Consider the following 13,203-nt stretch of genomic DNA (forward strand, 5'->3'; position numbering starts at 1 on the left):
CAGGTGATATTAGACCTAATTCAATATGAAAACATTCTGGTAAGGCGAGTGCTGAACTCCGATAAGGCATTGCTAGAGAAGCTTGGTATTACTGTGGCTCCTTCGTGTTACCTGATCTATCCAAATGGATCCCACGGATTAATTAACATGTGAGTACTAATGTGGCTGTAAAGGGATATGTGCAGCATTTAAGGGGGCTTCTATATTTACTCCTCTATGCTTCATGACAGTTTAACTACTTGCATGCAAGATGTTTTTATGATTGTTAGATTTTTTTTTCTTAAACCATCAGTTTAATCTTTTTTTTTTTAGAGGTTTAAACAGATAAAATCGAAGAATTGATTATAGTGAATTCAGTTCTGAATTTCTTTTGCTTACTTGCTTATATTACACAAGGCCACAAGTGTTTCTAATGATACGTTTCCAGCTTTTGCACTTTTCCGTGTCAAGACACCCATTTTGCATGGTTCTCTATTTTCTCTTCTACAGTACACAGTTTTTTGTCATTGTTTTTGTTTAGTGAAGGTTTGTCTATTCACAGTCTTTGATGGTTGTTTGTTCGAATATATTGTTACTGATAACTGTCAGGGTCTTTGTGGTCTAATTTGCATAAAAGTTTGAGTGCGTTATGATTTTCCTGTTAATTTCCTGCAGTATGGAAGGTTGTCCATCACCCGTCTTGGTAAGTCTATGCTACTGGGCTACCAACTACATATGCTTTTATATATTGTGGTTAACCGCTTTACCTTTTACTTTCGTTCTGAAATTACATATATATATATATTTACTGTTTTTCTCTGGAAGGTGGTAAATATATATAGGTAAGCAAGTACAACTCAATATTCAGCAATATTTAGCACTGTTGCTGAAGGGTAATATGTTGGGAAATGTTTCTAATTTATTTTCTCAATATTTTGTCATGCATAAGAACAGCCAGCTAAAGACTTGTCATTTTGCATGTCTGTTGTTTGTAAAGAGTTTCACTACCTAAAAAGACCCTTATGAATGTGTGTGAAATATGATGTTACATATGTGTGTGATAATGTGAAAAGGCATATCCGAGCCCCATTCTTAACGTAATAGAGGAACTTTGAACTAGACACCCTCTCTGAAGGCAACAAACCAATAATTGCCTGCCGCGGGAGGGTGGCTTTGGTAAAAGTGAGTGGGACTATCTGTATACCTTAGGTAATTGAAAAGTCCCTGTTGGAATGCCCAAATGTTATTGATCCTGATTCATGACTAACTGTAGCAAATTCTTATCTTGGTCTTACCAAAGACCTGTGGGCCCTTCTTCAGGTTATGCAAAATGCTGCCACTGTTTGATTGAAGGAATGTCTTGTGCATTGTTAACCATACCTAGCAAGGCAAGGGCGCACATTCTTGAATGACCAGCTTTCATTATAGAGTCTTAGTCTGTCACTGTCCTCTTTCTACAACTCTTTTTGGGAGGCAAAGTAAGGATTGCATAAGAAATGCTTTTTCGCACCTTCCTTCTTAGATGCAAACCACTTATCTTTCAGAAACATGGGTACTTCAACCTTGTTATATTAATTGGGTTCTTTTTGTGGCAAGTGTATTTTTTTCCATCTAGAACTCCGTGCAGAGGCATCTTTTAGGTAAATGTGTGTTTTATAAATGATGCATGTAACAAAATGATCGTGGGAACATCTAGGGCAAGGTCATTGAATAACCCTTTGTTAATAACCCCTTCTAACAAACCTTCTGGGATGAGGTTTTTCAATATGCAATATGAAGATAGTGAGCACTAAGTCTCGAAGTTCCATAACCTTGAACCAACAAAAGTGTTAAGAGTAGCCTTCACGAGTATTCAGAACTTATAAGACCAGGCAGACGTCAAAAGAAAAGCAATCTTCTGCTTCAAGTACATCTTACAAGTATAAAAGAAAGGGAAAAAAATGGCTTGCCTCAAAGACAAGTCTGTAATTGAATCAACCAATTAAACACACCACCTAAAAAATAAATACTTACGGGGAGCTCTGCTCCAATCCTCATTAACTATCTAGGAGAATTTTTCCCCAGTAGGAGGTCAACTTCAGACAAGGTCAATGTGTGATGTTGTGTGGTGCCAATGTGCAGTTGAAATAATTTCAGAAAATATTTTCTTGAATTTTCGTCTTGTCTGCCCTTCCCCTCTAGTCCCACACCTCCAGATTTCATTTTACGAGCGTTATGGAGCTTGTGTAGCTTTAGCTTCTGGTCATTGGCTCTAGATAAGAGAAGAACTAGGGTTTTACTTCTGGTGCTTTGTTGTCCCCTAATAAACGGGGCCTCTTCGCAGCACTTCTCTGCTCAGCACTTCTCTAGGAATGCCCGTTCCTCCTCTAGTGAGCGTGGAGGTGCAGTAACAAACAACTGCCTAGTTCCTGTTGACTCCTCAGATAATACCCTGGTGTTATTATGCAATATGGTTTAATAAATCCATGTGTTTTTTCTTTCCCTTTATTGGCACCAAATTTGATAGCTGCTGCTGACAAAAGCTGGGGAAAAAAATCTTATATCAAACAATATTATGACTTCAGGAGGCAAGAGTCCGTCTTTTCAGCCTACTGTTGAGTGTGGTTGGGGAGCTCACGACCAGGGCTAGAACTCTTACAGTTTGTGGTCCATCTGTGACATGAATGTTGCTTATTTTTATTTAGAACGTTTTCTATAGCGCGAACATGTCCACCGAGGGTATCCGAGCGCTTTGCAGTTTATACATCAAGAGGGAAACAAGCAGTCAAAACAGAACAAACAGGGCGAAAATTCTTTTAGAGCCAGGCATCCTTGGGAGCCCTGGCTGCTGGGCCACAAATCTGCGACTGTGACCTGAATATCAAATGGGAAAGGCTATCTAAGGCAGACATTTCTTCATCAGAAACACTTTCACTTCCTTTTTGAAGAGGACAGTGGAAGGATTCACCCTGACTTTGGGGGGGGTAGGGAGTTCCAAATCCTCGGTGCAATACCAGAAAAGGCTTGATTGAAGGTTTTTCTTGTCTTGAATTTTTGTGGTTTGAGCAATAGGGTGCTGGCACTTCTGGAGGCTCTCTAACCACATGAAATCTCCAGTTTTTGAACGAGGTACAATAGGGTATTGTAATGAATGGCTTTGTGTGCCATGCATGCAATTTTTAACTGTATCTGAGCTTCATATGTAAGCCAGTTCAGGGATAGCAGGTCTGGTGATATATGGTTGTATTTTTTAGTGCCTGTTAAGAGCCTAGCAGCAGAGTTGAGGGCAACCCTAAGAGGAGCCGTCATCGCTCTAGGAAGGCTGCAAAGGGTTGCGCTGCCATAGTCCAGCTTTGGCATCACTAAGGCTTGCACCTTTTGGTATTGAGAAGGGAGAAAAAGTTGAATTTTCCTTAAGATGCTGAGTTGAAAGTTCGCGCCTTTGGTGAGGGAACTGATGTGCTTCTGCATGTTCAGACTTTTGTCTAGCATTATTCCCAGAGAGGTTGCGGAATCAACGAGGTGCGGCATACAGTTAAGAGCAGTAATCTGATTAATTTGTTGTTCTATGACCGGAGATTGCTTGTGTGGTGCGATTAGGAGGAATTCCGTTTTGAGAGCATTTAGCTTCCAAGTGGTTACGTGTCAGCCAGCTTTGTGTTTTCAGTAGGACTGAGTTGAGGGACCTGATGTCCTCAGGGGAGGTGATCTTCAGGTATAGTTGGGTATCCTCAGCGTACATATGATAGCAAACGCTGGATGTTTTCAGAATTTCTGTCAGAGGCTCCATGAACAGGTTGAAGAGCGCGGGTGAGAGTGCTGAACCCTGTGGAACCCCAAGCGTGACCTGCGAAGGATGAGACCGGGTCTGGTTCACCTTGAAGCTTTGGGTTCTGTTATGAAGGAATGAGCAGAACCAGTTGAGTACAAGCCCAGACAACCCCATTCTGTGTTCCAGCAGGTCAATTAGGTTATCGTGTTTGACAGTATCAAATGCTGACAAAAGGTTGAGCAGGATCAATAGGCAAGATTCATTTTGTTCCAACATTCTTCGCGCATCATCTTAAATGTGAGTTAGCGCAAATTCTGTACTATGGTCTGTGCGGAACCCATATTGACATTGGTCCAGGAGTTGGAAATGATCGATGTGGTTACAGAGTTGGGCGAGCACACATTTTTCCAGGAGCCGTGCCAACTTGGGGATGTTAGAGATTGGGCGGAAGTTATGAAGGTCCGTGGGATCAGCAGATGGTTTCTTAAGAATCGGGGTAACTTGCCCCGATTTTAGGCAATCCGGAATAGCACCTTGCTGAAGTGAAGTATTGACGATCATAGTCCAAAGTGGGAGTAAGGAGGTTCTAATTTCAGAGAAGAGGTTCGATGGCCGGGGGGGGGGGGGGGGAGGAGGGGGGGGGGGGAGAGTCATAGTGATTATTAGGGGTGGGCAGAATTCGCGAAATTCACTTTTGCAAATTATCGCGAAAATGTTAAAAATCTCCGCAAACACGCGGAAATATCGCGAAGATGCGGAAGTTTTTTTCCCGCCCGTTCGCGGTATTTTCTGCGTGGTAGCGGCTCGCCAACTTACCCATGCGGTTGCTCACGGGCGCGGCCGTCTTGTTTTCACTTGTCTTGCGGTGCATGATCGCGAGAAGAAAGACGTGATCGCGCGAAGAATGATGTTACTGAGGGCGCGAACTGTCGCGAGACAGCGTAAATGGCTACCAACAATCAAACATCTCGTGGAGAACGCGACCGGATCGGGAAAACTTGTTGGCGAACGCGGGGATTCAGGTAAGGCGATCGAGCGCACGCGAGAATGTAGTATTTTACAGCGCGAGCAAGCAAAGAATTTCCGGTAAAATGCGGATTGCGGAAATTTTTACATTTTCACGCTCTCCGCGGAACGCGAAAATGTCAAATTGTCGCAGTTTCCGTAAGCGGAACGGAATTTTAGCCCAGGCCTAGTGATTATAAGGTTTCAGAGTAGCCAGCGTTTCGCGTATAGTGCTTTCATCCAAGGTTTGGAAAAGGCTCCAGGATGCGTTGTTTTTGGGAGGGGGGGTAAGGCTTCGCAAGCACGGTGACATCCAACCAAGGAGGAAGGTGGGTGTTCGGCTGACTGATTGACAGGTGCTCAAGGGCAGAGCGTAGTTCAGCTTCGATCTTAGTAGTCTTATCCGTGAAGATATCAGTGAATTCTTTGCAGTTCAGCTGTGTCCCTCGACCCAGTGCAGAGAGATTAGGATGACTGTTAGATTGAGACTTGATGAGTTTGAACAGGTTTTTTTGGACGTTTTTTTTGCTTGCTCTAGTTGATTTCTGAAGAAGGTGGCTTTCGAGCATCTGATGCGTTTGTTGTAGATGCTTCTTAGGGATCTCAGATGGTAGAGATGTTCAAGGGAGGGATAGGATCGCCACAGTCTTTCCGCAAGTCTTAAATTCCTTTGTTCGGTATTAAGACTATCATTATTGAACCATGGTTTGGAGACCTTGTAGGACAGTCTTTTTAGCTGTAGTGGTGCACCGAGTCTAATACATTTGTCATTGAGCGGTTATAATGGGCCGTAAGGATACGGACATCCGACATGTTCATAGGAGGGGGCTGGATGATATCGCAGAGAGCAGTCAGATTGTGCGAGTTGGTGTTTTGTAGACATCATTACAAGTGTTTGGGGTACTTAAGCTGGACTCTACTAGCTCTTAACGACTCCAGGATGAGGAAGGTGATGCAGTAGTGGTCTGTCCAATCACACGGGAGGATTGATTCCAGAAGGATGGCATTAGGCTTACCAAATGCAGGGAGAGGAGTTGGCCTAACGGCTAGGGCGTTCGACCTCGAATCTGGGGAACTGGGTTCGAGTCTCGGCAATGACGCTGAACATCCTGTTATTCTGGGCAAATCACTTAATCTCCCCGTGCCCAACAAAAAAAATGAAAGTGTACTCATGTAATGCAACTGTGCTATGAAAAGCGCTCTGATACCCGATTCGGGTCAAGTTTGCGCTATATAAAACACTGTAAAAAAAATAAGGTAGCTCTTTTAATATGCATGGGGCTGTCACAGATTTGGATTAGGTTGAGGTTTAGCAGGAAGGATTGAAGGCTATTGACCACCACATCCTTCATATCTTTCCAATGAAGGTTGAAATCTCCCAGGAAGATCTGGGTGTCAAGGAAATCTGCAATAGCCGAGATAATGTCCATGATCTGTTCTATGAAGGGAAGGTGGCGGGGGGTAGAACGTGTGCAGTTTGCATGGGTGATTGTTGCTACCAGTCACCTCAATACATAGATATTCACAAGACGGCAGGAGATTGGATTGTAGTAATTTAACTGTTAGATTGCTACGATGTATACAGGTGATGTCTCCACCTTGTCTGCTTGCTCTGTCCAACCGAATGATATCGTAGTTGGGAGGCACTAAAATGTCCAGGATGGGAACAGTGGAGTCATTTAGCGAGGTTTCAGTCAACATTACAAGGTCAAGGCCCTGTGCCAGGATGAGATTGGCAATGTCAGCAGCATGTCGAACTGCCGATCTACAGTTGAGAAGCGCGCATTTGAGTTGTGTGTGGGTGTCCATTGGGGCAGATAGTGTGGTGGTGACTCTCGTGAGGTTGTTCTCATTCAAGGCTCTGGTGTGTAGCCTAGGTTCCCTGAAAGCGTCAGTAGGGATGGTTTCAATTTGGTGCAAGTTTGTTATGGTCAAAGAATGTGTCCGCTCGTATGAAAGTAGGAGAGAATGAATACCCCTATCTGACAGGGAGGCTCTACATCTAGAAGGCCGTGAGGGGTCGGGGTCGTTGGGATGGGGAGCAGTTACCCAATTATGGGGTGTGTGGGTCGTGTAGGACGATGACCGGCGATTTGAGGGGGAAGCTGGGAGCTAGGTACACCCTTTAGATGGGAGCGTGTGGATAAGGTGATTGGTCATTGTGGAGCGGCTTAATCTCGCGTTAACTGACAGTTCCGCGGTGATATGTAATTAGGCTACGTACCTCTGCCTTAAGCTGTTGGAGGCCGTCTCATTAGGTCTGCCTTCCAATGAAGTGTGGAATGGGCTTGGGAGGCTAGGTTCAAGGGACCCTGCGGCGGTGGAGAGTTAGTGGATGCGGGGGATAGTGGGCCCGGCGTCGAATGTATGTGCCCAGTTGGGAGGGATTCCGGGACTTGGTGCTGGGCGCTTGGAGGGTTGAGTGGGATAGGGGAAGAAGGGTTAGACAAATATTGACCCCAAAAAGCCTGTGGGAGCAGGCTGGGATTGAGGGTTGGGCTGGGGGAAGGGATCACAGGGATAACCGTGGCGATGCTGTGATCTGTGGAGCTAGGGGAGTTAGAGCTAGCTATCCTTGAGGAGGGGCGAGCATGCAGACTAGTATGATGACTGTACTGAAGAGGCTCCTTCCCATCGGGCATTGAAGGAGAATTGTTCTTATGAGTAAAGGTAACTAAAAGCGGGCCCTTCGGAGCTAAGGGAGGGTCAGAAGATGGATCTAATGTAATATGGGATAGACTTTTAGGAGACTGGGGACCACAGGGGAGCCGGCAATTCCTAGGGAGGGGGCGTATTAGCTGTTGGCCACTGTATTCATGATGGGGAAAAAATCCCCATTTAAATCGCTAGAAGGTCCTGTGACTAACATTGTTCCTTTCCCTTTTAGAAGAGGAATGTTGCCAGACTGTTCACTGACAACACAACAGCCATGTTGTTACTGAAAAGGTACAGCAGGACACAATCTCACTCTTTTTCAGTTGACTCATCAGTAATGGGACTAGATTATTCTTAAGGACTTCTTTCCTGTGGATTTTCATCTGGAAAGTAAAGTTATACCCAGTTGAACACCCTTAAAAACACATTGTACTGTGCTTCTTAAAAATGGTGTATATATTTGCACATATATATTTCTTCTTAAAAAATGGTGAATGAATTTGACATTCCCCTGTTTATTTTCACCGAGTGAAGGTTTTTTTGTACATCTTTTTGTGACAGTGGACTATTGTCACTTCCCTGAGTATGAGAGCAGGAAAGAATCCATAGGCGCACACATCTAGATTGAAAGAAATTCCTCCGTACCTCCCTGCTAACTTCCCTCACACACCGTACTCTTCAGAAAGCCATGGTTTTCGGATCTGATCCTGCTTTCCTAGAATACATTACTATCTCTCTTGGTACAGCATCAAGAAATGATTATCCATCCCTCCCTGCAGCCTGGAGACCCAGAGTGAAAAACTAGTGTACAAACGTAGGTATATTTGAATCAAATATTTCTATCTGCTATAGACTTCTAACTGCAGATTCCTTACCTTATAAATATCCCGAGGCGATCTACTGTATCGGGGCATTTTTTGTGAGCAGTACCTCTGTGTGTCCGTAGGTGGTGTCGCTCGGCTCCACTTGGCACTGTCCACGCATTATGTGGCATGCATGGTGCCTATATAGGTGCCACCCCACCGCATAGACTTAATTTCTTTTCACGCCAGTCAGCGCAGATCTGAAGAGAGCTACTCCCAGTCATTTTTTTACTTCACCTTTTTTTTACTTTTGTTGAAGTGTTTTTTCGAAATTTATCTCCTGATGTGGCAGTGATGATCACAAGGAAAGCTGGCTCAAGCCCTGCTGCGCCTGTCACTGGTAAATGTTGGTGATGGACCCACACCTTGTCTTCCTCTGTGTTGAGCATGACCACGATGCCAAGATGTGCACCGATTGTCATGCCATTCACCCCAAGCCCTTTAAGGAGCGATCCCTCAAGCTCCTTGTTGCTAGACGTACGGCACCATGACCATCTCAATCCCAGTCGAGAGGAAGTCCCAGGAGCCATCCATCTTCGTTGTAGTCAGTCATCCTCCAATAAGTCCCACAAGAACAAGAAGAATAGGATGTTGAAGAGTTCTTTGACTTTGCCCCGTCTGGCAAAGTCATCTGACAAGACAAGGGGAGTCTTCACTCGAGCCTGGCACCGCGTTTGAGCCTGCGTCTGGGCCACCTCCCAGAGTTTCCGAGAACCAGAGCGACCCATGCCCAGCTCTGAGAATTTTAGGAGGCCATGCACCTCCAATTCGGGCAGCCCATCCCCGCTTGAGCGCCTTAGGGCCCCGCATGTTCTGGAGGGGCCACTGCTAGTTCTGTGCTGGCGGATCCGCCCCCGGAGCCAGTCAGGTCCCTTGGACCCATACACGGGTCCGGACCGGTGCCAATTTGTACCACCTTGATCCTTCCCGACGCCGGTCCCGATGTTGACTCTCCTGGCGCCGCCCTCCCCATTTTCATCCCTGACTAAGACACGGACTGGAGGGGCATCGCCTGACGCAGACTCATGTGCTAAATTGAGCCTTACCCTCCATACATAGGCCCGAGCCCTATTCCTAAAGGCAGGGGCATAGTTTGGTCAGCAAAATTAGGAGAGGGTGTGAGCTTTAGTTTTCCTAACAATATTATGTTAAAATATATTATAAGACAAGAAGGGTGCATGAGAGAGGGCTTAGGAGGCAGTGGAAAGGGAGAGAAATGCAGATTGGTGGGGCTGCTAAGTGAGAGAAATCACTATTTTGTAAAATAGCTAACATTTTTTATGGCTTCCACGAGATATAGATTTTTTTTTTGTCTGTGTGCATGTTAAAAGTCCGACAAACTCCTCACCATACCCGACTGAAAGTACCTGTACTCCATAATTTACCAACAAATACATTTATATGAGGGGTGTAACCCCCCTCCCCCGAAGCTGCGCCCCTGCCTATAGGATATGACTTAGGGAAGATTAGGAAGGGCCCAAACATGGACTGGTGTGAGGAATTGACGGTTGCCAGTGGACTGGACAACTCCCCAGATACTGGCATGGTCTCTCCTCCTACCATGGCTGCGGAGCTGTGGTGTTCAGACTAAATCCCAGGAAAAGAACAGAGCACGAAATGTGGTACAAAATGTGTTTAAATAGTAATGGGGGCTAAAGAAAATTAGGCCTACAACGTGAACAGTTAGACTAACCTATGGGAAATTACAATGGGCCATGGAAGAAACACACAATTAACTTGAGCAAGCGTGAACATTTTGAATTTCTCCAGGAAAAAATTGAGAGGGCGCAGGTCTAGGATAGGAGGATGGCCTCAATCCTTTTTGGCCGCGAGAAAGTAGCACAAATATCAACCCACGTCCTACTTATGGCTCCCTTGGCCAAGAGTACCGCCACTTCCTGGCAAAGTAAGGAGAGCTGGTCCTCGCAACCTGTCGCTAATGGGTGGCATGATGGTTGGAGAGTGCACTAAAGAGGTTTGGAGGCTGCGGCTGTCGGGTGCGGGGTATGGTGGACTGGCCCAAGCTCTGGCTGCCCGACCAACAGGGTCTGGGGGTACCCTGTCCTTGGCCATGCATAGACTGGGGAGCTTGCTTGCCTTGGTGGCTGGGCGGGTAAAAATGTGACTAGAAGAAGCTTCATGGCCATGAAATGGAGCAAAAGGTGGACTGGAGTTGGTGGTGGGGGGGGCGCGTGGAAGGCACCAAGAACCTGGCTGTAGCTCTGCTATTCTTGAAGAGCTCCAGCGCTGAGTCCGCCTTGTCTTCAATCTTATCTGAAGCTTACAAGACTAGTTCAATCACCTGTGAAACTTCATGCACATACCAATAGAGCTAAGGCTGCGTCATTGGCTCCACAGAGTCATGTACTTATTGTAGATCTTTGTCTGGCAACTAGTTGGACTACCATGCATGATTTTTTGCAAGCTGTACTCACTGGGAGTATCTTGCCACAAAGATTCGACTTTTTGCCCAGAAGATCTCCGCAAACTATTTAATTGACGCCGGGTCTGGCATACACTGTGATATGCTCAGTGTTTATGGGGGCTCAACATGAAGTTCCAAAACAGTATGGAGACCTCCGGAGGAAACATTACTTTCTTGGACATGGTGGTATTGTGAGTCCTGACTCTCTTCTTTAAAGCATCCACATGCCTTCCATTCAATACATAGTAAACACAAGGAGACAATGGATGGAGCGCTGAAACCTTTCAGACACTCGCCCCCAGTCACAGATCTGGGTTGAATCCATCATCCTTCTTTAGCTCACTCCGCCACCTCAGTTCAGACCCAGCCATATGCAAATCAGTCTTGACCCTGTGCCTCATGGGAACAGTCCAGCCGAACTGCCAAACCAGGTCTTCCTTGGACCGGAAACCAGCATCCTGGGACCGGTTTCGGGGTAACGCTCCTCATCATCCAGGCTAGCTTGAATCCAGTGGCAACGTGAGCAAGGGACCCACGTCTGGGAATACCCTGCCAACTTAGGGCAAACAAAGTAAACACAAGGAAACGATGGACAGAGCACTGAAACTTTTCAGACACTCACCCCCAGTCACAGATCTGGGTTGAATCCATCATCGTTCTTTAGCTCACTTTGCCACCTCAGTTCAGTCCCAGCTATACGCAAATCAGTGTTGACCCCCTGACAGCATGGACCAACGTGATCATCGATGACACCATCAAGACCATGAGCACAATCCACTCCGGATCCCCGTCAGACCCTTTCCCGCACCACATCTTCAACAAAGCCAGCAGCTCCATCTCTCCCCACCTGCGCAACATCATCAACCTTTCCTTCAAGACCGCGACCTTCCCAGAGAGCTGGAAGCACGCCGAGATCAACGCCCTACTCCAAAAAACAACAAGACGGACCCAAGGGACCTCAAGAGCTTCCGGCCCATCTCCCTGCTCCCGTTCCCAGCCAAGGTCATCGAGAAGATCGTAAACAGACAGCTAACCCGATACCTTGAAGAAAACAGCATCCTGGACCCATCCCAGTCAGGGTTCCGCAGCAACCACAGCACAGACTGCCCTCATTGCGACCACCGACATCATGACCCTGATGGACAACGGCGAGACCGCAGCCCTCATCCTGCTGGACCTCTCTGCTGCCTTCGACACGGTCTGCCACCGTACCCTATGCGCACGCCTCCATGACGCAGGGATGCAAGACCAGGCCCTGGAATGGACTACTGCCTTCCTCTCCGGCAGAACCCAGAGAGTCCGCCCCCCCCCCCCATTCCAATCCGAAGCCTCCGAGATCATCTGCGGCGTATCCCAGGGTTCTTCCCTCAGCCCGACACTGTTCAACATTTACATGGCCCCGCTCGCACGCATCGCCCTACAGCACGACCTCAACATAATCTCCTACGCCGACGACACTCAACTGATCCTCTCCCTCACCAAGGACCCCCTCACCACCAAACCCAACCTCCACGAAGGAATGAAGGTCGTCGCCGACTGGATGAAGAGCAGCCGACTAAAGCTGAACACGGACAAGATGACGGTCCTCATCCTCTGCTCCAACCCATCAGCCTGGGACCACTCCTGGTGGCCAACGGCACTGGGAGCAGCCCTGACACCCACCGACCACGCACACAACCTGGGAGTCATCCTCGACTCAACGCTCTCCATGACCAAGCAAGTCAACGCCGCCTCCTGCTTCAACACCCTCCGCATGCTCCACAGGATCTACAGGTGGATCCCAACAGATACAAGAAGAACAGTCACCCAGGCCCTCGTCAGCAGCAGGCTCGACTATGGAAACGCACTCTACGCGGGAGCCCCGGCCAAGCTCATCAAACAACTGCAACGCATTCAAAACGCCTCTGCACGCCTCATCCTCGACGTACCACGCCACAGCCACATCACCCCCCCACCTGAGAAGCCTGCACTGGCTCCCTGTTGACAGGAGAATCTCCATCAAACTCCTCATCCACGCACACAAGGCACTGCACAAGACAGGCCCAGCCTACCTCAATAGACGACTCCTCTTTTACGTCCCCAACCGCCAGCTCCGCTCTGCCGACCTCTCCCTAGCCACCGTTCCGCGCATCCGAAGAACAACCACCGGCGGCAGATCCTTCTCCCACCTCGCCGCCAAGACCTGGAACACCCTCCTACTCAGCCAACGATAGACCCAGACCTGCTGACCTTCAGGAGGCTACTCAAGACCTGGCTGTTCGACCAGTAGCAGCACCCACCACACTTTTTTTTCCCCCAGCGACTTGAGACCCTCGCGGGTAAGGAGTGCGCTCTACAAATTCTATGATTAATTGATTGATTGATTGATTGATTGATTGAATTCTCTTCTTACTTGCAGAGAAAATCGAAACAAGAGGTACACCAACATTGGCAGTGGAAGAGTTTTTCCAGGCTCATATCCTCCACATCCCCTGTAGGATCTTCAGTGAAAAGATCCGAGTCTCCTTTACCACAATAAATTAGGT

General features: G+C 47.2%; 1 protein-coding gene across 2 annotated transcripts in view; it reads left to right on the top strand.

The window, feature by feature from the left end:
* The window catches only part of QSOX2 (quiescin sulfhydryl oxidase 2), a 265,478-nt gene that overhangs the window by 132,297 nt on the left and 119,978 nt on the right, over positions 1–13,203 (top strand). For both annotated transcript variants that reach the window (XM_085613372.1, XM_085613380.1), the window contains one exon: positions 4–149. In XM_085613372.1, coding sequence (XP_085469498.1) covers positions 4–149 — 146 coding nt within the window. The remainder of the gene's footprint in view (positions 1–3; positions 150–13,203) is intronic.

Source organism: Triturus cristatus, chromosome 1_2 (assembly GCF_964204655.1).
Source record: "Triturus cristatus chromosome 1_2, aTriCri1.1, whole genome shotgun sequence".
In the NCBI taxonomy this organism is placed as follows: Eukaryota; Metazoa; Chordata; class Amphibia; order Caudata; family Salamandridae; genus Triturus; species Triturus cristatus.